This window comes from Microtus pennsylvanicus, chromosome 1 (genome assembly GCF_037038515.1).
Source record: "Microtus pennsylvanicus isolate mMicPen1 chromosome 1, mMicPen1.hap1, whole genome shotgun sequence".
Taxonomy (NCBI): Eukaryota; Metazoa; Chordata; class Mammalia; order Rodentia; family Cricetidae; genus Microtus; species Microtus pennsylvanicus.
In genome coordinates this window covers 85,542,306-85,566,481 of record NC_134579.1, presented here as the reverse complement: position 1 = coordinate 85,566,481, position 24,176 = coordinate 85,542,306, and the positions used below count along the sequence as shown (strand labels likewise).

The 24,176-nt window shown below is 45.9% G+C and overlaps 1 protein-coding gene across 1 annotated transcript in view; it reads left to right on the top strand.

The window, feature by feature from the left end:
- Positions 1–23,600, top strand: part of Rxfp2 (relaxin family peptide receptor 2) — an 85,997-nt gene extending 62,397 nt beyond the window's left edge. The window contains exons 8-18 of the mRNA XM_075968945.1: positions 278–349; positions 1,669–1,740; positions 5,050–5,121; positions 5,911–5,982; positions 10,518–10,589; positions 10,692–10,763; positions 13,648–13,719; positions 16,162–16,391; positions 17,093–17,503; positions 21,311–21,529; positions 22,686–23,600. Of these exons, the coding sequence (XP_075825060.1) occupies positions 278–349; positions 1,669–1,740; positions 5,050–5,121; positions 5,911–5,982; positions 10,518–10,589; positions 10,692–10,763; positions 13,648–13,719; positions 16,162–16,391; positions 17,093–17,503; positions 21,311–21,529; positions 22,686–22,945 (1,624 nt within the window). The 3' untranslated portion in view covers positions 22,946–23,600. The remainder of the gene's footprint in view (positions 1–277; positions 350–1,668; positions 1,741–5,049; positions 5,122–5,910; positions 5,983–10,517; positions 10,590–10,691; positions 10,764–13,647; positions 13,720–16,161; positions 16,392–17,092; positions 17,504–21,310; positions 21,530–22,685) is intronic.
- The last annotated feature ends 576 nt before the right edge of the window (positions 23,601–24,176 follow it).

The window sequence follows — 24,176 nt, the reverse complement described above, 5'->3', positions numbered from 1 at the left end:
GGTGCTAGTGGAGGCCATTTCAACCAGTCAGGGCTCCTCAGGCAGGTGCAGAGAGAAATCCATTCCAACTGGGTAAGCACTACAAGAAGAGCTTCAGGAACTTGGAGAAAACAGTGCCCTCTCCCTCTTCGAATGAGAGCAAAGACACCGGTGCCCCCTGAGGAAGGAGTGGGCCAGGCAATGGGAGAGGCAGATTTCTCGTGGTCTTTTTATATTTTCCCGGGGTCTAGTTCAGGAATGTCTCTAACATTGGAAACATTTTGATGTGTCTTGTCAGAATTTTAGACGACAATCCAATCAGCAGAGTCTCGCAGAGGTCCTTTACTGGATTAAGCTCCTTGTTCTTCTTGTAAGTATCCTCTCTTCCGGTACCCCTGCCTTTGAAACAGAATCCCTTGAGAAAAGGTGTCAGAAAACATCAGGCCTGTCTTTGCTGAACTTCAGGCTGGAGTTACTGTTGCTAAGTCAAAGTTAACAACTGAACCGATTGTAGTCACTGTTGCTAAGCCAAAGGCAACAGCTGGGCCAATTGTAGTTACTGTTGTTATGTCAAAGGCAACAGCTGGACCCATTGTGCTATGTAGCCTAAGCTTCCTGCTAGGCGCTGTTTATCTCCTGCCCTTTCCTAAAGCACCAAGTCATGTTTCTATGAGCACTGGTTGATCAAGGAGTTGTTTCTGTTTCCCAGCATCCTAGTTAAACTGTGTAATAGAACCTCACAGGAGCAGGGTCCAACTCCATTTTTAAGAGATTTGTTTAATTTTATTTCTTTGTGTATGAGTATTTTTGCCTGCCCGTTTGTCTGTGCACCATGTTCATGCAGTGCCCATAGAGGCCAGAGGATGGCATTAGATCCCTTGGAACTAGAGTTACAGGTGGTTGCAAGCTGCCACATTGATGCCAGCAACTGAACCAGGGCCTTCTGAAAGAGCAGTCAGTGCTCCTAACCACTGAGCCATCTTTCCAGCTCCATTCTCACTAAAGGAAATATGCTTTCTCCCAGAGATAACAAAAGAAAACTCCAAATCAGGGCCCTACCGACAGATGTTTTCATAGCTGTGCTTCCAATATCCTAGGATGACTGACAGGCAAGGGGTTGCTGTGTCCCTTTACACTGGGTGACGTGACATCATGCCTGGTCCATTTATCAAAGGGACTAGAGCATCATAAATTAATCATGGATCTTAGCATGCTCATGAACTGTTTGTTCTCGATAATTCCCCTTCCTGTCGTATCTTGGATTTAATGCAGTTTTCAGTGTGTTTTTTTCATGCTATAAATGATTAATGCATCCCTGAGAAGACATCTTGAGAACCTAATGGTGCTGGAAATCATTACAGGCTTGCAGTACACAAGGAAAGCGATGATGCACTTCACAGTTACTGTCTGCTTCTTGCTTTAGTTTTACCTCATAAAATTAAACTGAGCAATAATTTGCTTTCGGATGTACACTGTACACCCACAGCCAAAGACTGGCGGCACCCGGCCCTTAGTCCTTGCCACACACACACACTTAAAGCACTGTTTGGAAGGCACTCTTATATACAAAGTCTTCATCCTGAAATAGAAATTACAGAAGACAGTTTTCAAAATGGTGAAAGAGAAAAACTCCTCTCTTCGATGTGGCTTAATCATTTTGTATCTAATTGTTGTTTTCTCTGTGCGGAGGTCCATGGTCAGTAACCAGCTAGAAGGCCTTCCTGAACGTCTGTGTGCCCAGATGCCTCAACTCAACTGGATGTGAGTATTCGTTAAGGATTGAACTTGTTGGATGCTAGGATTAAGGAGGTGGCCACAAATTGAGTTCATAATTATCTTTAAAATCTATCTAAAATGTCTCTACCAAACCCAAATCTATTGTTACTTCCTGTTTTTAAAGACCTTGTAGGGAGAGGGGAGGGTAGGAGAGGGTCAGGTGGGTGTGCTCAAAGTACATTATACACTTATATGAAAATGACCTTACACAATTTTGTGAGATAAAATGATAAAATGCCGTTTGAGAACAGCTGGAGCACAGCACTTGGGAGGCTGAGGCAGGAGGATTGAGAATTTAAGCCATGCCTGGGTTACATAGTGAGTTCTCTGCCCCCTCCCCCCCAAAAAAACCAAAAAAGCAAAAACAAAAAAGGGGACTGAAGGGATGACTCAGTGGTTAAGAGCACTGGCTGCTCTTCCAGAGGTCATGGGTTCAAGTCCCAGCAGTTCATAACCACCTGTAACTCCAGTTCCAGGAGATCGGATGCCGTCCGCAGGCACTGGACACATGCTATACAGACATAAATACAGGCAAGACACTCCTACATGTTACATAAAAATACACGAATCTTTGAAAACTAAAATAAACAAGAAAGTCCTTGGAGAGTCCCCAGATGTGTAAGGTGGCGCTCAGCCATCTCCCGCCAACCTCATCGCAACCCCTCCCCTGACATTGCAATTTTCTGGTCTTTCTTTTAACACCCAGCCTAGTCCCCTGAGTCCACTTTAACTTGGTTTGTTCCTCTCTCTTGGTCCAACCAAACTGACAAACAACAACCAGTGCTGAGAAGGGACATTTCAAAGTCACCGCATGTGTACGATGTGAAAGGGCTTCTATTATTCCTTTTTACTAATTCTGTTTATTATCCCTTAAGCATTTCTCTCGGCATTGTCCACCCCTTGCCCGTCTGCGCTTTCTAACCCCACTTCCTCCACATGCCCTTCTGTCTAGATGTGGTAAACCCCAATTCTACACCCATCTCTGGGCTTAGGAGCTTCTTGAAGCTGGGAAAGTCTTTCTCCCTCACCCCTTCCAATGTCCACTGAAGCATCAAATCCAGGATGCTGTCTCCACACACTGTCCAGCTTCCATGGATGCCTGTGCGTTTCCACCACCATTCACAGGGATCTACCATGCCCCATCAGGTCCGAGACCATGCCCACCAAGTGATAGGTGATCAGTAAACCCTCAGTACATAGATGCACTAAGCCACTCCCACTCTTTCTTGCCTTGTCACTACTACCTGCTTAGGAGGGTCATGATGCCACCACCACCCACTATTCTCTGCCAGATACACCTCCCTGATTTCCTACAGCAACCCAAGGTTGTCATGGTCATCAAAAACATATATCACTGCCATAGGTGACTGTCAAATAGGTGACTGGGTCCCTGTCAATCAAAAGAACGTCAGTATCTCAGCTTTCCCAGTCTCTAAACTATGAGGTGGGATTGTGTTGATTTGCTGACTCTAATTTCCATGTGCTTATTTCTACATCTCTCACCCAAAGGACTCTAAGAAGTAGAGGTTTCATGTAAGTGTGCCACTATTAAAAACCACAAATGATTATCTGCAAACCACAGGCTTTGGTAGCTCACACCTGCAGTCCCATCACTCCGGAGGCAAGAGGCAGAAGGATCAAGAGTTCAAGGCCCTCCTCAGCTGTCCAGAGAGTTCAAGGCCAGGGGGCAACATGAGGGTATAGAAGGGTGTAATCTTCTAGTACCAGTACGTGTAAGGTGGAAAAGGAGGAGATCAGGAGATCAAGGCCAATCTCAAGTCCAGAGAGGCTGAGGCCAACGTGAGCTCCTTGAGACCTAGTGTCAAAAAATCGTAGATATTGAACACACACGAGAGAGAGAGAGAGAGAGAGAGAGAGAGAGAGAGAGAGAGAGAGAGAGAGAGATTAGAAACATTAGTAAAAATGCCTGCTTTTTCTCATCCCTGCCTCATCACACTGCTAAAAGTAAGAATTCCAGAAGGTTCCAGAGGCATTTCCAGAGCATGTAGGATGGCAGATGTGCCAAGAATCCAGCTGGTAGGAAGGAGTCTCCCTGCTCGTGTTCTTTGGAGTTCTAAGGACATTTCTGAGCAGCTCAAAGAGTAGGGCATGCTAAGAGGAGCTTCCGAGCCAGCAGGTCTGGTGTGGAGTCTGGGAGTCTACACTTCTAGAAAGTTCCCCTGGCTCAGGGGTCAGGTCCTGCCATACTTGGAGTTGTGTTACAGAGGCATTAGCATTCCCGGGCCAGTGTAGAAAGAAAACCTTGATATCACAGACCAAGATTTATGTCCTAAGGTTGGTGAACAGTCTGTGCGAGACAACTTGAGCCTGAGTATCCTCTTCACCCGAACATTGACTGTCATGGGGAGGGCAGTGGACCATGGTCCGGCTTGCCACAGGACACAAGAGTGTCTGGGTTTCAGAAAGATCTGACTGCGAAGGGCTCTTCTGCCATGCACCAGCTGTATGCAAAGTTGTAAACTAAATCTCTGAGTATCCCAGATGCCTGCCCCACCTGTTGAATGGGCGATAATGATGCTAACCCTGAGGGACGCAGTGGTAGACATGCAGGGCAATACCAGCCTAGGGGATGGGAGTATGGAATGGGGCCAAGGCTACACCGTCTTAGTCTTTTGTGTGGCTGTGGAAAAACACTGCGACCACAGCCTCTGAGAAAAGAAAGAGTTTACTGCGTTCTTACATTTCCAGAGGGTTGGCGTCTGTGATGCCAGTGTGGAGGTAGCAGGCAGCAGGGGGCCAGAGCAGCGGCTCAGTGCTCCCTCACATCTGGAAACACGAACAGGAAGAAGAGGACACATCCTAAGTGACTAGTGTTTGAAGCCTCGATGCCCAACCCCCGTGACATACTTCCTTCATCAAGACCATATCTCCAAATCCTCCCCAAGCAGCCACCAACTGGTACCAAGTAGTCACATGACTGGGTGTTATTAAAACACCACCCATAGCTAACAGCATAGTGCCCAGCCCAGACGGACTCTCTCCCATCCAAAACCTATAGCTAACAGCATAGTGCCCAGCCCAGACGGACTCTCCCATCCCAAATAATTAGCTGCTTTTCCCTTTGTTGTTCTTCGTAATTACATTTTAGCATCAGTTGGGAAAAAAGGAAACATAATATTAATTATAGAAATTCCACAAAAATTAGGAAAGATATATGGCAAAAAAAAAGAATGAAGGAAAGATAAAATTCAGAACTATTCTGTCAACAGAAAGCATCCCTTGCAGCTGGTTTATACAAAGGTGTTTGAAGTGTTTTCCCTCCGTGGCTTTCAGGGATCTGGCAAACAATGAAATAAAGTACCTAACGAACTCCACCTTCCTTATGTGCGACTCGCTGACGGTTCTGTAAGTACGAGACAGCCCTGTCGATGGGGAAAGTCAAGGAAATTCTGGCCATGGATTCCAAAGTACTATTTTGTTTCCAGCCTTGATGTGAAAGTTCACTAGTGGAAAGAGGGGGCGGGATGTATTTATTTACTGTGAAATGAAATCCTTTTCGTAAAAGTGGCTACACTCATCGAGCTAGGTCTTACACACACACATACACACACACACACACAAAATGCGCGTGCGTGCGCGCGCGCGCGCACACACACACACACACACACCCCGAAGAAAGTGGGAGCACTCTCACGCATTCCAATTGGCCAAAGATTCTGACTGGCGTTTCTGATTACTGATTGTGTCTGTCCTGGGGGCGGGAAGGGCAGATAAATTGGCCAATTGACACAATTGCTTTGGCAAGATAAGAAACACAACTTAGTTTATGTGGGCGTTGTAATTGCAGTTTTATGGAGAGAGTAAGCACACAGCAATGCTTGCTGATTAAACAGGTGGCTGGAGAAAACCACAGGGGACAGAATTTAAAAAGAGACACTTATAAAAATGATCAGAAATCAAAGAAAATGTGACTTCACAGACTACACTCGGGTGTCTGAAAGCGCACCCAGCAGTGCTTCCTAAGGGACTTGGGTTTGACTTTCGTCAGGGGGGAAAGTCTTGCCTGGCTCGGGCTCCCACTGAGCCCTCAAAGGGGGCTTACTAAAAGGCACCTGGAGCAGTGGCATCTCCCCGCTGGAAATGATTGTGACTGAGATAGAGACCCTCGGTGCTAACTCTCACCATGTTTTACAGGTTTCTGCCTAGAAATCAAATTGGATTTGTTCCAAACAAGACATTTTCTTCATTAAAAAATTTAGGAGAACTGTAAGTAGCATAGTCTCTGGGGAAGAATATAGTTGCTCTCTTCTGAGACCACTAATCTAAAGGACGAGGGAGATTGTCTCTCCTCTTGGAGCAATCAAGCATCCGTAGACTATTAGATATTCAAAACCAAGTAAGGAAACCCTTGTGGTCCTGAAGTCAAGAGGGCATTAAAATCATTCACTGGGATTGACAGGGAGGCAGCCTGTTCTACAGTCTCTGCCTGTTTCCCTTGGGTCAGTTTTGTATGTACGTGTTGGGAGCTGGGTGAGCTGGGTGAGCCCGTTAAACCTGTGGCTGGAATCTCACTAATAGTTCATATGGCTAACTCTCAACGGATGCGGCATGAAGTGGGGTGTAATGGATGTGTTGTAAGCTGATTATATCCGGCCAGAGGGATGACTGCTCTTAGTGTCCCCAAGAGGTCATGACTTCTGTAGCTGAGGCCAGGAAGACAGGTGTACAATGAGGAAAAGTTTTCAGACACCTCACATAGTTCTCTGTCCAAATACATGTTTTCTAACTTTAAGACTTTGGAAAACATCTCTTTTGCCCTGAATTCATTGCTGCCCACATAACGGAATCACTGGAAGAGAAAATTAAATCTGTGGTATGGCACACCACGGCAAGTAGGATGCAGGACCCATCCTGCTGGTGGGGGATGTTAAAAGGGCCACTGATGTCTTAAGCCACCCTCCTCTATTTCTTATGCCTGGCTCTGGAGGACTAAGGCAAATAACTCAATAAGGGTATTTTTAAAGAATTATAATAATTCCATAAATTAATGGGTATCATACATAAAATCCAAAAATGTATAGGCAATGCTCCATTCTTGAACTAAAAGTTATTTTGTGACAACCTGCTGCAGAAGACTCATTCAGAACTGAGTCTCTTGGGGACTCACTCCTGTTCCTGTCTGGTGAAAGGATGTGGATGTGGGTTAGAGAAACTGGAGGCAGATGCCTGGGATGGTGAGGGCTTATAGTGTGTATGTGTGTGGTGTATGGTGTGTGCATGTGTGGTGCGCATGTGTCTGCGTGTGTGTGTGTGCATGTGGTATGCACATATGTGGTATGGGTGTATGCGCGTGTGTGCATGTGTTGTGTGCATGTCTGGTGTGTGTGTGTGTGTATGGTGTGCATGTGTGTGTGGTGTGTGTGGTATGTGCATGTGTGGGGTGCATTGTGGTGTGTATGCACGTGTGGTATGTGGTGTGTGTGGTGTGTGTGTGTATGGTGTGTGTGTGCATTTATGTGTATGTGTGTATGGTGTGTGTGCCTGTGGTGTGTGTGGTATGTATGTGTATGATGTATATGTGTCTGTAGTGTGTGTGTAGGGGGTATGGTGTGTGTAGGGGGTATGGTGTGTGTGGTGTGTGTGTGTATATGGTATGTGTGTGCATGTATGTGTATGTGTGTATGGTGTGTGTGCATGAGGTGTGTGTGGTATGTATGTGTATAATGTATATGCATCTGTGGTGTGTGTGTAGGGGGTATGATGTGTGTGGTGTGTGTGTATGGTGTGCGTGTGCATGTATGTGTATGTGTGTATGGTGTGTGTGCACGTGGTGTGTGTGGTATGTATGTGTATGATGTATATGTGTCTGTGGTGTGTGTGTAGGGGGTATGGTGTGTGTGGTGTGTGTGTGGTGTGTGGTGTGTGTGGTGTGTATGCATTGTGATGTATGTGTGGCCTGTGTATTGTGTGCATGTGGTGTGTATGTACATATGTGGAGTGTGTGTGTGTGTGTATGTGTGTGTGTGTGTGTACTCTGTCTCTATCCTTCATGGGCACTCTCTTGGTCTAGCAAACACTTGTGCCACCATGGGAAGCATATCTTACTTAGCTGTAGTCCTCCATGTAGAACACTAAATAACAGTTTGTTGCAAATGTGGTCATTCTAGCTAGAATTCTCCATCTTAATAATAATTGCAATGACCCCAACAGCAAGTCCCGAAGTCGGCTTCCTAGCCCTCTACTCTGTGCTGATGCTAAGTTTTCTCAGACCCTGAGCCCTGCTAGAGTCTCTGAGGAGACTGTGTGGACAATCGACCCTCACCTCCCTCTCCTAACTCCACCCTCACCTCCCTCTCTAACTCCACCCTCACCTCCCTCTCTAACTCCTTCCTCCAGCCTCAGCTTCCTCTCCTTCCTCCATCCTCACCTCCCTCTCCTAACTCCACCCTCACCTCCCTCTCCTAACTCCACCCTCACCTCCCTCTCTAACTCCTTCCTCCATCCTCAGCTCCCTCTCCTAACTCCATCCTCAGCTCCCTCTCCTAACTCCTTCCTCCATCCTCAGCTCCCTCTCCTAACTCCTTCCTCCACCCTCACCTCCCTCTCCTAACTCCACCCTCACCTCCCTCTCCTAACTCCACCCTCACCTCCCTCTCCTAACTCCTTCCTCTACCCTCACCTCCCTCTCCTAACTCCTTCCTCCACCCTCACCTCCCTCTCCTAACTCCTTCCTCCACCCTCACCTCCCTCTCCTAACTCCTTCCTCCATCCTCACCTCCCTCTCCTAACTCCTCACCTCCAGCTGTTGTCACTGTGACTGTTCACCTGCTTGTTCTCGAGTGCCAGCATTACCGAGGAGACTGATTTAAGGAGGGTTACCAGCCTCCTGGGCTGGGTCCCTGGAGTGTGACATTTCTAGAAGCATCCTCAGTAATTCCAATGCTTCCACTGCACTCTGGGAAATAAAACCTCAACACTTGCGAATGATGCTAATATCCTGTATCTATGGACCCTTCTGGTTGCATTTCCTCTACATCTCTCCCGTAACTTTTTGTCTTCCACGCATGCTGAATCATTTGTGGGTTCCTGAAAATGATACACAACCCCAAGCACGGGTTTCTCGAGCTATGCTTTACTCTTACCATAAAAGCTGCTCTTCCTTTACTAAATCTAAAATCCAATCCTGGGGCTTTGTCTGCCACTTCCTAATTCCATAACCAAGACTGATGGCTCCACCCCTTATCATTTATCTTTTCTTATTTTGTTTCTTCCTTGTCTTGTAATATCGCTGCGTTTGTCCATTTTCTGTCCCTGTAGCAACATAACTGAGGCTGGGACTTTATGGAAAAAGAGGTTTACTTAGCCCACACAGTTCTAAAGGCTGGCAATCCAAGACCAGTCAGATCCATCAGTGCAGCCTCTGGTGAAAACATCGCCATGAGCATGAGCGGAGGGGGTCACGTGGTGAGACTGGAAGTGAGAGAGAGTAGGACTTCCTTTTTTTTTTTTCCTTTTTTAATTTGTGCAGGAGCTACCTGGAATCCCTTAAAACTATGTCAGTATTTTCCGAGGGTGTGCACACAGAGGCCTAACCATTCCTCACTAGGTGCTTCCTTTTAAAGGATCCACAATATTAAACCTCAACACTAAAGACCACACCTCCCCTACATGACCCACAGAGGAGTGGACCACATCCGAATATAACCCTTGTTGTTCCTACAAATCAACTTCCTTAGGGAAAATCCTCTATGGTTATTTTGAGCTCCCCCATATCTATTTAAATCTCGAGAATAGTAGGATCTTATACTTCAGGAGCTGGAGAGATGACTCCTCAGTTAAGAGCACTGGCTGTGCTTCAGAGGACCCAGGTTGGGTTCCTGTATGGAAGCCCACAAAGTAACTCCGGTTCTGGGGGATCTGATGCCCTCTCCTGGTGACGATTAGCACTACACCCACCCACTACATAAGCACAAAAACAGGCAAAACACCCATACACATTTTTTAAATGTGCTTTTGCTTTATACTTAATTAGGCAATTGTCCACAGGTTTCGTCTTTAACATCATCTCTACTTAGAGATGTTTTAGACCCTCCACCGATCTGTGTCTCCAATTGCAACAGATCTCTTTGCCACACTCTCTAGAGTGACTGCTACCCTATGACTCTTTCTAGATTGGACAATGGTTTCATATTCCATTAGAAATACTCATTTTTTTCTTGTGCAAAACAGAACTATATAAGAATGTAATTAAACCACCAGGGGATGTAACAGAGCACTTGACCAGCATGCATAAGGTCCCAGGTTCAAACCCCAGTAACGGGGCTGGGAGCTAGGGAGCTGTATTCAAAACATATAAATTTATCCACTCGAGATTGTCCGAGCAGATACTCAGAGACTGTCACTCATTTAGATGGAATGCAAAATAAATAGAAGATGCAAGTCTCGACCTCCAAAAGTTTAGCTGGACAGACATATGTGGGCTAAGTGGGAATCCCAGGCACGTGGGTGGTAGAAGTGAGCAGGGTGTGCTTAAGACAGGAAATTAATCGAGGATCCCAGAGCCAGAATGTACTGGCAAAGGGGTGAGAGGAGATCCCAGACAGGAACTGGATGAGCCTCATGCAACACGGTCTGTCAGTGATGGGAAAAATCACTCACGGGCATGGGTCGCAAGTTCGTGGCCTGATTGAACTGGATTCGTATCTTCTCTTGTATCAACTGGGAAATGGTAACTGTGGGGAGAGATGCCCATGCCCTTTATCCCCAGTATGACTGTTTTTGGTTTTCACTGTCTTCAACAGGGACTTGTCTAGCAATATGATAACGGAACTACCAGCTCACATTTTCAGCGACTTGCATCTTCTCCAGAAACTGTAAGTCCCTGCCTCATCATCAGATTTAACGAGCGTATCTTAGCCTTCCAAGATAATATTAACAGCCATACTTATCCTCCCCCTCCTCTAATGATAAAAAAGGAACCTGTCGTCCAATCCTCTTCTGTATATCCACCAGAACCAGTTTGGAAGTCTCAAACAACTTCAGTCTCTGTAAGTAAAGCTCTCTGATTCTGCCGGCTATCACTGTAGCGAGGCTGTCTTGCCTAGCGATGTGTTTGATTCTAAGTGGGTGTTTCTCATGCTGGAGCAGGAGTCGTTCCCAGGAAATCCTGACCGTCCCTGTCCACTGTCAGTTATGAACTAACTCGTACAAAGTTGCTGCTGTGGCCACTCAATTGTGCAGCTTCTATCTGTGTTTGAAGCTGCATAAGCATCCATCCTGAGGACTGGACTTGGAGGGAAAAATCTAGTCCCATGACCTTCACAAAGAATTAAATATGTAACAATTTTGCTTTGAAAAAGATTCGCAAAAATGCATTCTCTAAGACTTCCTTCTTTTCCTCTATCCTCTCTCCCTGGGAATCTTTAGGATAAAAATTGATCTTCACTTTTTATTTTATTATTTATTTTTATTTTATTTTTACTTCTTTTTTTTGAGACAGGGTTTTACTATAGTTTTAGAGCCTGTCATGGAACTAGCTCTTGTAGACCAGGCTGGCCTTGAACTCACAGAGATCTGCCTGCCTCTGCCTCCCAAGTGCTGGGATTAAAGGTGTGTGCCACTACCGCCCGGTTTTCTTCACTTTTTAATAAATGAAAAAAATCCCACAGAGATAAACATTCAAATAATTGATGTTATTTGGTATTTTATAGCTTAAACTAACTTTGGTTCTGTTGGTATCAAAAATTCTGCCAATTCCTTAAATTTTGTGATTCCTCTCCCCTAGGGGACCAACTGTTGGCTAAAGTTGATTTATCAGACCAGAAACCATATTATATTATCTATTTCAATCTAAAACATTTTTCTTTGACTCCTAAGACTGATGTTTTTGCTTTGTTTCTCTTGTTTGAGACATAGTGGCTTTGTTTGATTTTCTGAGACAGGGTCTCCCACAGCCCAGGCTAGCCTCAGGCTCACTGTGCTGCTGAGGATGACCTTGAACTTCTGACCCTACTACCTCCACATCCCACATGCTAAGGTCTGTTCCAACACTCCAAGCTCCTTCCAAACACTAATCATCAGCACCGCATTTCTTTTTGTTAACTAGATTTCTTTCGGAAACTAGCAAAAAAATTTAGCGTTTTTTAGCCAACATTAGTGAGCATTGGCTGGTAGGCAGCATGGCCTTTACCCTTAGGAAGCTAGACTGTAAATAACCAAAGTCTATAAATATATATTGTGATTTTTTTCTAAAGACTTATTATATATTTATGTTGGAGTTAGGTATGTTGACATGCGTGGCAGTGGCTTTGGAGGCCAGGGGAGGGCATCGGATCTCTGGACATGGAATTAGGGAGGACTGTGAATCACTGTGTGAGGATTGGGAAGTGGACCTGGGTCCTCTGGAAGAGCAGTCAGTGCTCTTAATCGCTGAGTCATCTCTCCATCCCTAACCTGTTATTTTTAAACTTGACAACAGACTTCAGACTATGGACATGGTTCTTTTGGTGGACAATGCTATCATATTTCATTATAAATACTCAACTTCTTGTGCAAAGGCGGTCCTATGTAGGAAGACATTTAGAGCGCTGGGGAATGTAGCTCAGTGGCAGAGAACTTGGCTGGCTTAAGGTTCTAGGTTCACCGAACACATTTCTAAAAGGGAGGCTATCCAGAATGATCCCTTTCCAAAAGGAGGTAGGCGCAGTTAGGTCCACATTCCTCTCTTTGTGCTCACATTTATTTACTGTCCGATTTCTGTTTCTGAAATTCACTGGTACCCATATTTCACCCTGGACATCAACTCATATACTGCACTGTCTTACAACCAAGATATAATGGCTCTACGTTGCAGTGGTCACACAGTCCACATAAAATGTCTGTGGTGGTAGAGAAGGAGAAAGCTGGAGAGCAGATGAAAGGGAGTTAGAAAGATCTCGGGGTGTTTTCCCAGAGGGGTCACTTGTCGTAGCAGTATCTCTTCAAGTTTTGATTCTGGTCCAGAGAGCAAGGGGACTCTTCTGTGAAAGAGCCACTGGGCCAAGGAGAACTCAACTCCAAACAATGTTGTGTGAAATCTTGATTCCGATCAGAGGAAAGCAACAGGATAAAAGCCTGGTTTTAAACGGCAGCTTCCGAGCCCACGCTGCAAGCAGGAGGATCTCACTGCTTTCCAGAGCCTTTGCTCCAGGAGAGGTCTGTGGCTCCTCCTTCGCAGTGCCCCCAAAGGATTCCGAGATCCTTAAGAAGCGCCCGGATAATTTCAAAATGTCCCGATGCCTGCTGGAGCCCTTTGAAGATGTGTTCTAGAGCCTGGAGGGACAAGAATGATGCTTCCTCTGGGGTTGAAGTAAGAGAAGATCCTGGAGCATCTGACTCTTCCCACTGCCTCTGTGGTTTTACTCCAAAGACGCGCAGACCAGGAAAATGCGTATTCGAGTCCGGATTCGCAGGGGACTCACTTGAGTGATGTTTTCTAGTTAGAAGTGCTAACTATGGAATGAACCATGGAATGAATTTCCATGGCAGTGTTGATCAAATCAAGGTATACAGATCGTGTTATACTTACATCAGACACCACTGCCATTTGGTCTATGGATTGTTTGTTTGTATGTTTATCACTTCTGGTGCTGGGAGCCAGAACCTTGTGTTTGTCAGGCAAGTGTGCAACCACTGAACCAAACTCTCCCGGCTCTGCCATTTCAGTTTATAGCACCAAAGTGTTATATTAGAACATAATTCTGCATTTAAGTGGCAGTAAAGCTCCCACTTACAGGAGATTTTTATATTATTGATAATTTTCTCGGAATGTCTACTATGAAATTTTTATCCATCTTTGAATTGGAAGCATCAACTTTAAGATGCAACCAAAAAAATGAAATAATTTCAAAGCTTAGCCCTAAAAACATTAAGCCTATTGTATATATTTTCCAGAGACCTGGAAAGGATAGAGATTCCAAACATAAACCCAGGCATGTTCCAGTCCATGAAGAACCTCTCGCACATGTATGTATGCTTGAAGGGGTGGAGGGCAAAGAAGGCATGATGAATTAATTCAAACATTCTCATGCTCTGACAACTGTCTAATTGTCACTGAACTGTGTTTGCATGCAACAAACGTCTTCTTTTCTATTGAGAACTTTTTAATTTTGTCACCTTTGGTCCCTGTTCAAATAGAGTTCAATATAATGATGTGCCGACATGAATGACCCTTCTCTCTGGAAACACGATGTTTATCCAATTGAGGCCCAATAAGAGATCAGGGTACCAGAATGCCACACATTACAGCAAATGAAGTCCCTGGCTAAAGGGTACTCAGGAGGCCTGGAAACATTAAGTCACTTCACATGAGTGAGCAGTCGGCTGCTCTAAGATTTGGGCTTTGTAGATTCCAGGTGTTGTTTCTCTTATTAAGTGCACTGCAAAATGGAGGTAATTCATCTTTATCGTAGTTTTGCAAAATGGAGGTAATTCATCTTTTATCGTAGTTTTGTTAAGTCCTTGAATAAATAAGACTAAAGTGCACTGTGTAAGTTGTGTTCATGTATGTGTTTTTTTTTTAACATGATCATTTCGTTCTCAACTGTATATATGTTCCTAATTTCAAAATTAACCATTGTCATCCACAAAAATAGGGAGAACTCGATGTAAGATCCCAAGTTGGGTGCAGCCAGTCGATGAGAGTGTTGATGTGAATTCAGGTGCTTTTTTGGGGAGAACACTCTGGGTCTATCTGGGCAGGTGTGGTGCCTCAAAGACAGGTGTCCAGTGCGCATCCGAGAGCTTTTGTTCATTTCTCCTCCTGGGGCACCGCTAGATAAATAATTAATGAGGCTATCCTCTACTCCCTGCAGGCGGGAGGTGAGTTTCCTTAGAACAGAGAAACCCAGCCTTGTCAGAGTTTGGTGAAGCTGCTTTTCTAAAGGGCAAAGTCGAGGCCCACAGAGGGACCAACAGCAAACACAAAACAAGCTAGCTTAGCTGCATCCCTACCGAATGGCCTGCTTTCCTTCCCTTTCTTTTCCTTTCCTTGGCCTTTCGTTGTTGAGGCATCCCTCTCTCCTCACCCTGTCCCTTCCTCCTAGCCCTGGGTACACTGGGAGGACCGACAGGACTCTCTCTGAAGATGATAAGCACAATGGAATTCGAAAAGAGCCAAGGGGTCGAGTGTGTGCCGGGAGTCCAGGATAGGAAAAGACAATCAGAAATCCAGATGTTTATCTCCTTTAATTGGATGCCAGCTGCTAGGAAGCTGAACTATACACCATTTGGGCTGGAATTTTCCTTCTCCAACACACCCAGCACCCAACCATCTATAGTCCTTTGCTTGCTGGGTCCTTGGCATCCAACAGGCACATAGTGATGCTGAGGACATAGTGATAAGCAAGAGGAAGAACGCGCCAGAGGACTTTCATTTAGCTTTGAAATCAGAGTAAATGAGCCAATAAGTAAATGTCTATTAAATTCCCTGAAGATTCATGGAACAAAATAAAGAGACAGATGAGGACCCCGCATGGACTGCCATGTGGCACGCGAGACAACCCCAATGCATCCAAAGGAAAAGCACAGATGCCTCTTAGAAGGGGAGGAGCCTGGCTTGTGCGGGGTTAGAAGGTCACTGTGTTTGGGTAAGAGGCCAGGCAGCTAAGGGCACCCAGGCAAGCCATCTTAAGAGGGCTCCATACAGTATCACGTTATCATCTAATTGCTGACATGGAAACTGAATTAGGAGATGGTTAAAGTGTATTCCGCTGGGAAAAAGACCCAGCTTAGCTAAGGGAAAAAATCTAAAGACACAAGTCTGGGGTGAGCTGGCCCATTCCGACCGTCGAGACTCCCCATGCCCAGATTACAAATGCGTTGACCACAAACAAACCTTCATTTCCCGCTAGAATTTAAGTCCCTGGAAGAAACTCTGATAGGAACCCTGTGTTTAAGGTCACTGCTTCTCCTCCCAGCTCCAGACTCAATTTTCCTAGTCTCAGACTCCACCCCCATGCCAGGACAAGGAGAAGGCTAGACAGTCAATGTTCATTGAGAACAGTTTTGGGGAGTTGTAGGTTCCTTACAGTGAAAGCCTGGGATGTTGGTTAGAGATCAACTCTGTGACAGTGGTCTGCTTTTTACAATACCCAGTGAGAATTAAAACACCACATCCAATATGTCTGGGCTGGGCATAGTAGTGGAGCCCCATGCCCAGATCTCTATGGTCCCCCACACCCGTGACTCTCTCTAGACGCAGACACACGCTTTGAAGTCTGTGTCCTTGTGGTACTAAGTCCCCCTTACAGCCACACCTAGGCTAACAAATTACACAAGAACAAAAACCCTTCACAGTAATAAACAAACCAGCAAAGTGCCAGCCCCTGCTTCCCACCTGTAGCCTGGTAGGGCTCCCTCAGTCACCGCTGTCCAATAACTGTCTCCTTTCTCTCCTTTTGACTCCAGTTACTTGAAAGCCTTTCGATACTGCTCCTATGTTCCCCATGTCCGAATCTGTATGCCCTCGACTGACGGCATTTCTTCATCTGAGGACCTCTTGGCTAACAATATCCTCAGAGTGTCTGTCTGGGTTATAGCTCTCATTACCAGCGTTGGGAATTTCCTTGTCATTGCCATGAGATCTCTTATTAAGACTGAGAATACGACTCACGCTATGTCCATCAAAATCCTTTGTTGTAAGTATGTTTCTTGTATAAATAGATTATCTTCGTTGTTGTATGTTTCTTGTATAGATTATCTTCTATGAGCTGATATGTATATATATAATATATGTATGTATATATACACATATAATTTTGTGTATATATTATATTTAGGATTTATATTCAACAAATATCCTTCAATCCAAGTTAGCTTTGGCGGGCAAATCTTTTCTAGGTATAAATGCACTGCCCTTTGTGACTTTAGGTTACAGGCTCTCAGCATGAAGCGTAGCCCTGGGGATCATGTCGTAGAAATGGATTCACAGGTCAATGAGTGAGGGTGGAAAATGGAATAAGTTTGGAGATTTGTAAACTAATTTCTTCAAGTTGTATTATTATTAATTTAATGTATTATTAATTTCAATTACAAAGGCCCATGTGCTTAAAAAGCCAGATCCCCACTCGCTCTGCCCCCCCCTCCCGGTCAGGGAAAGGAGGGCTAGATATTCATGTCAGACAAGAATATTTTATTAACTATACCAGTAGTGGGCGTTCTCATTCAAGTACTAGCCCTCAAGAAGTGTTCCCTCTTCCACCCTTTAAACCAGAAACCAGATCGGGTCCATTGGCTGGTCGGTAGTCTAGTCGGTTCATTTAATACAGGAAGCAGAATCGAGGAACATAAAAGGTCTTATGCTGAGCACTACGGCCACGGGCTGCTTGGGTTCCCACAGGTGCCGACTGCCTTATGGGGGTGTACCTGTTCTTCGTGGGCGCCTTTGACATCAAGTACCGAGGGCAGTATCAGAAGTATGCCCTGCTGTGGATGGAGAGTGTACCCTGCCGCCTCCTGGGCTTCCTGGCCACGCTGTCCACGGAGGTGTCGGTGCTGCTGTTGACTTTCCTGACCCTGGAGAAGTTCCTGGTCATCGTCTACCCTTTCAGCAACCTGCGCCTGGGCAAGCGCCAGACTGCGGTGGCCCTCGGCAGCGCCTGGGGGCTGGGATTTCTCATAGCGGCTGTTCCCTTCACCAGCGAGGATTATTTTGGCAACTTTTATGGGAAAAATGGAGTCTGCTTCCCACTTCATTATGACCAAGCAGAAGATTTTGGAAGTAGAGGGTACTCCCTTGGGATTTTCCTAGGTAAATTTTACTTTTCTTTTCCCAGAGAGACACCACCCACCATTTACCTAGAAATGACACAAGCCATCAGATATGAATGGTTCATTCAGAAAGAAAGGTTCTTCACGTTCATTTTGTAGGTGTTTTTTTTATTATTATTATTAAATTTTGTATTGCTGAAATGTAGGGCAGAAGATAAAGATATCCTTTCAGAACCTTTTGGGTGATTTTTTTTTAATCACCCTTGAATTCTTTTTGCTTTTCTTTCATAGCGAGCACGACCTGGAAAAATTCTAAGTTAATATCCAGTCCTGAAACCCTACCAAATTACTCAGATGCCTTTAAAAGTTCTTTTTTTTTGTAACAATTTAGTTATAACTTAAATAAATATTAATACAATTCTAAAAAATCACAAACATGTCATCTAAACACCCGCAGATACATTGCCTTTCGTAAAAACTGCTCTTGAGGCCACACGATACCAATTCTTCTCACTTTCTTTAATTTCCCGACTTTTTCCTTAGAAATGATGATCCCATATTTTCTACTGTAAATGAATGATAGACTGAGACCTTAATATTAATTTTCTTTGTTATTGTGTAACACGCCTTAATTCTGCTTGGAATGAAGGTGGCTCCCAAAGTGTTTTTAGCTAACACATTATTCTGTTCCCTTCTTGCCCCTCATCTTCCTCATCAGCAAGCTTTTTGTCGCTTTCTTGTCAAAACAGTTTTCCTCTGCTGTCACCTCCCACCGCCCTTGACATCGTAGTCTTCCTTCCTCACATCTGTCTGTCTGTCTGTCTGTCAGCCCTGTCAGAACTTGGCTACAAAAACAACCGCTTCTCTCCAATCTGAAACCATCAACGCCCCAAACGACTTTCAAGATCAAGTTCAAACGGGCAGCTTAAACCCTATCCTGGGGTGACCTGAACCGCTGTGTCCCTTTCCCCAGTATCCCTTCTCCTTTTCTGAAATACAGGACTCTTTCTTTACACCGCTTTGGGCGCTCTCCTCACACACCATTCTTTCTTGGTATACGTGTGTTCGTAAGTTTGTCCTTTAGGGATACCGTAGACAGTTTGTGCTTCCTCCAGGCTCTCCTCTTCACAGCTACCAGCACAGGCATACCTCACAAAGACCTTCATGGATGTGCGTATGTAAGCACACACACCCTCGTACACTCGTGTGTGTGCCTATGTAAGCACACGCACCCTCGTACACTCATGTGTGTGCCTATGTAAGCACACGCACCCGCGTGCACTCATGTGTGTGCCTATGTAAGCACACACACCCTTGTACACTCATGTGTGTGCCCATGTAAGCACACGCACCCGCGTGCACTCATGTGTGTGCCTATGTAAGCACACACACCCGCGTGCACTCATGTGTGTGTCTATGTAAGCACACGCACCCTCGTACACTCATGTGTGTGCCCATGTAAGCACACACACCCGCGTGCACTCATGTGTGTGCCTATGTAAGCACACGCACCCGCGTGCACTCATGTGTGTGCCTATGTAAGCACACGCACCCGCGTGCTCTCATGTGTGTGCCTATGTAAGCACACGCAGCCACATACACTCATGTGTGTGCCTATGTAAGCACACACACCCTCATACACTCGTGTATGTGCCTATGTAAGCACACGCACCCTCGTACACTCGTGTATGTGCCTACGTAAGCACACGCACCCACGTGCACTCATGTGTGTGCCCATGTAAGCACACGCACCCGCGTACACTCATGTGTGTGCCCATGTAAGCACACGCACCCTCGTGCACTCATGTGTGTGCCCATGTAAGCACACGCACCCGCGTGCACTCATGTGTGTGCCCATGTAAGCACACGCACCCTCGTGCACTCATGTGTGTGTCTATGTAAGCACACGCACCCTCGTACACTCATGTGTGTGCCTATGTAAGCACACGCACCCGCGTGCACTCATGTGTGTGTCTATGTAAGCACACGCACCCTCGTACACTCATGTGTGTGCCTATGTAAGCACACGCACACACGTGCACATGCCAACTACTGTCTATTCATGAGGTCAAGGATTTATTGCGAGTCTTCTATGAGCTGTCCCAATATTAAAAGCTAGAGCGACACCAGCCCCCATTCTCGCAGATATTACAGAACAGAAAGCAGCACACAGACCCTCAGATGCGTCCTCACAGCTCAGGCCAACAAGCACCATGGGCGAAGCGTACAGGACATTCTAGTTGCCCCACATGGGAGGACCATGTTTCCACATCTTTGACAGAGAAAGGAAGCCCCAGGGATGAGGAGGCACAGACAAGTGAAGCCAGAGGATGGTGTGGGTGGGAGCTGTGTTCTGGGAAAAGATGATGGGGTCAGAGACCCAAAACCAACGGCCAGGCCCAGCTGCAGTGCTGGGAAGTCGAATCTTACAGCTAAGGCGTGAGATGGCTGAAGTGGGTCCAGCTCCTGCCACGGAGCCATTTTGCTTTACGCCAAGCGAAGCTTTCTGACAAGAGGCCTCAGACAAGCCAGGCTTACAAAATGCTGTTGTAGCAAAAGTAGTGAGAGTCCATGGATGACGAAACGCTGTGGTTAAAAGTAACCTTGAACCTGAACCGTTTTTCCCTGCCGTTACCAGTCTTCCACACAGTCTAAATTCAGATTAAGCATGGTTTTTAGCAGCTCTGGAAACATATGCAAATTTTATGCTTATCAAAAGAATTTGATAATCGCTGTTTTGGATGTTACTTTTATTACAGCAAGAATAAAGTAAGCAAAGGAACAAGAAATCACTGTTATAGGGGCTATCTGTAAAACTGGCCTCCAAAGAGTGATTCATTTAGTTGTGTTTTTAACATTTTTATTTCTTTTCTAAATTGAGTTTAAAGGGCTCTGAATAGCAACAAATCAAATTACTGTGAGCAATCTAAGCAAAAGTAAACAAAACTGCATTTTTTTTGTCTAATGTGTTACATTTATTGAAGGGCTGAAACATAAAGAAGAGTGCTTCTGAGGCAGTTATATTTATGATTAATTCTAAGATTCTTTTATATATATATGAGACAAGGAACTAAGATTGTTACCTACTTTTTGAGATAAGCACTATACAAACAGCAATACCTTAATGGGTGATGTTCCAGGAACTAAAAACGAAACTCCATGTGTGTGTGTGTGTGTGTGTGTGTGTGGTAAGTGAGTGACAGACAGAGAACATGAAAGTGTGTTTTTCCTATAACAGTCTTGCCAAGAGCAGTGGTGCACACCTTTAATCCTCAGAAGGTAGAGACAAGCAGCTGTCTGTGAGTTCAAGGCCACCCATGGCTGCATAGTGTGTGGCCTTGTCTCAGGAGAGAGAGAGAGAAGGAGAAGGAGAGAGAAGGAGGAGGAGGAGAAGGAGAGAGAAGGAAGAGGAGGAGGAGGAGGGGGAAGGGGAAGGGGAAGGGGAAGGGGAAGGGGAAGAAGAAGAAGAAGAAGAAGAAGAAGAAGAAGAAGAAGAAGAAGAAGAAGAAGAAGAAGAAGAAGAAGAAGAAGAAGAAGAAGAAGAAGAAGAAGAAGAAAAGAAGAAGAAGGCAGTTTTGCTTCATGGTATTCCAGATCTGAATTTCCAGGCCTAATTCTTCATAAAGAACCTTCGCCTTTGAAATCCCTCTGTAGGGCTAATCAAAACCCAGTTCTTGAAATTATTTCCTTAACTTGGGAAGTTCTGCTCCACACCTCGGAGCACACAGAAGAGGGTGCTTCTGGGAACCCCGGTGCCCGGGGACCATGTTAACAGCCACGTAGCTGATGTGTCTCTACTGACTTCCCTTCCCACGGAGATGTAAAACCAGTGTGCTCTTCCCAACAGGTGTAAACTTGCTGGCTTTCCTCGTCATTGTGTTCTCCTATATCGCCATGTTCTGCTCTATCCAGAAAACAGCCCTTCAGACTGCAGAAGTGAGGAACCACATCCGGAAGGAAGTGGCTGTTGCAAACCGCTTCTTCTTTATCGTGTTCTCAGATGCCATCTGCTGGATTCCCGTGTTTGTCGTTAAAACCCTGTCTCTCCTTAAAGTGGAGATACCAGGTCAGTCCCCTTCCTCATTCCCAGGTACACCGTGCCTTCTTAGGCCCTTTGTTTGACAAGGCCAGAGTCTGGGCGAGCCCCTTCCATGAGGTAAGGTCTCTGTAAGGTCTCCTGGGAGGAGCTGCCCTGGGTTAGCAGGTGGAGTCTGCTGGGGCTGGAGTCAGGGATGAGGCAACAAGGGGCGGGGTTAAAAGGGGAAGATCTGTGGGGTCTGCAGGAGATGGTAGTAGCAGGGCAGGCAGGGAAGGAAGGCTTGCGACAGATGTTCTATCGCAACATCTGTGGCGTCAACACAGCATTACCATTGCTACCACAGTGTTTTATAATTAATATTCTAAGGCAGGCAGTGGGCAGTGGTGCAGTCCAGTGAGGAAAAATAAAAACACTGCGTGCAATGACTGTGTGTTACCTGTTTCTCTGGCCTCTTCAGCTGGTGTGTTCACAGGGAATGTCTGCTGGTGTTGGGGGCTGGGTAACTGGAATGAGTTGTGGGGGATGGGGAGGATTGGAGGAGAAGGTCTTTGTGATCTGTTGGGATGGGGTCAAAGAGGAAAGGGAGAACACAGCAGGTTTCCTGCTGCAGAGCCGGAGGTGAAGCTGGGTGAGCTCAGGAACAGAAGGAGAGGTGTGGATCCACCTCCATCCAACTTATTAACCTGGGAGGAGCTGCCCTGGATTAGCAGGTGGAGTCTGCTGGGGCTGGAGTCAGGGATGAGGCAACAAGGGGCGGGGTTAAAAGGGGAAGATCTGTGGGGTCTGCAGGAGATGGTAGTAGCAGGGCAGGCAGGGAAGGAAGGCTTGCGACAGATGTTCTGCAGCAGGGCGGGAGGATGAAACTGGAGGATTGGGTCTAGGGAAAGATGAAAAGGGGAGAAGGCCTGCAGGCAGCCTTCCTGGTTTTCTGTCAGCGTGGGCTGTGGTTTAGCAGGGGGTGCCTGCTGGAGTTGGAAGCCAAGATATCGCGACTGACCAGTGTGGGGAGGGAGGTTAGGAAGGGATGGTCTGTGGGATACACAGAAGAAGCTGCGGGGGAGGTGGAGGGGTGCAACTGGTGTTCTGTTGCAGTGCTAGGGGTGAGACTAGGGGATTGGATCTTGGGGAACAAAAAGGGAGGAGCCACTTTCTGTTCTTTTTCACACTTCATTTTCTTCCTCAGGTACGATCACTTCCTGGATAGTGGTGTTTTTCCTCCCGGTAAACAGCGCTCTGAACCCCATCCTCTACACTCTCACCACCTCGGTTTTTAAGGACAAGTTGAAACAGTTGCTGCACAAGCACCGGAGGAAATCGATTTTCAAAGTCAAAAAGAAAAGTTTATCCACCTCCATTGTGTGGACCGATGACTCCTCGCTTAGACTCGGAGTTCTGAACAGAATAGCCCTTCGGGACAGTATAATGAAGCCAGTCTCTCCTTAGCGGTTTTGGGTCACGGGACTTTGAGGGTACTACCTGAAACAAGGTACAATTTGGGGAAGATGGCATCAGAGACGGTTTCCATCTTGGCCAGCAGCCACCCTTTCAGCACCAGGGATACTGTGGAATGACTGTTGACCCTGCCTTCTGGTGACAGCACCATGACCCATCCACCAAGCGAGAACTGCATGGAAAGCCTCTCCTCTTCACCTGGCCAGGCCTGGCATGCACAAGTGAATACACGCAGGCTGGCATACGGTGGATCTCCAGGTAGCCAGCACTGCCTGCCTACCCGAGAGCGCCCATGTGTAGCCACTGCGTGGACTTCTTCTACATCCACTTGCGCTGTCTGTAAGTAAGGACGACCACGACATCTTCTCCCAGCGCAGCATTCCTGACACGGAATGAACATCTTTTTCCTTGCCCTTTCAGTAGCCAATGAACCATCAGCATCTTGTCAATGCTTCCGACAGCTTCCGCAGGCAGCTGGGATAGCAGCTTTGCCCGTGGTTCTCCATACGAGTTTATCCTGCCTTCCATGACTGGACAAGAGGGAGGCATGCGGTGGGAGCCTAAACCCAGTCATCTCTTGACATCTATGAAGCATCTATTTAAGCTCAGAAACACTGAGATTTTAGATGCTTTCCCTAATGTTACCCAGGGAGCAAAGGAAAATCGGGCACCCAAACAGTTATAATTTTCAAGTGCTTTAGAACAGTATTTCTATTGCGGGTGAGTTCTCTCTTCATTTAGCACAGAGACACGGAGAGTTAAAAGGAGACTCAAGGAGACTGCCCTGATCTGGGGGCTTTTGCTTAGTTGCACAAATTCCCATTGCCATACAAAAAGATCAGAAACATTGGATTAGTTTTTTTTGTTGTTGTTGTTGAAAGTGAAAAATGTATAGGAAGACTGAGACATTTTTATACTGAGAGTTTATATAAGAGGGGAAGAGTACTCCGAGCAAATTTATATTTTGCATTTGTCTGCATGCTGCTTTAAGCTTGACAAAGACTGTGGGCGGACTTGCTGATGTCTGGACGTGTTTCTCCAGATGAGTAGCATCACACAGCGCTGTGTCTCACTGGACACATCTTACCTTTCTGTTCTTCCCGTTGCCAAAGCATGAAACAGTAAGCGAACTTCATCACCTCCCTTCCCTTCTTTCTGAGACCTTTGGAAGAAACAAAACGCAAACATCTATCTTAACACACTGTCTGTGTTGAGGGCATCC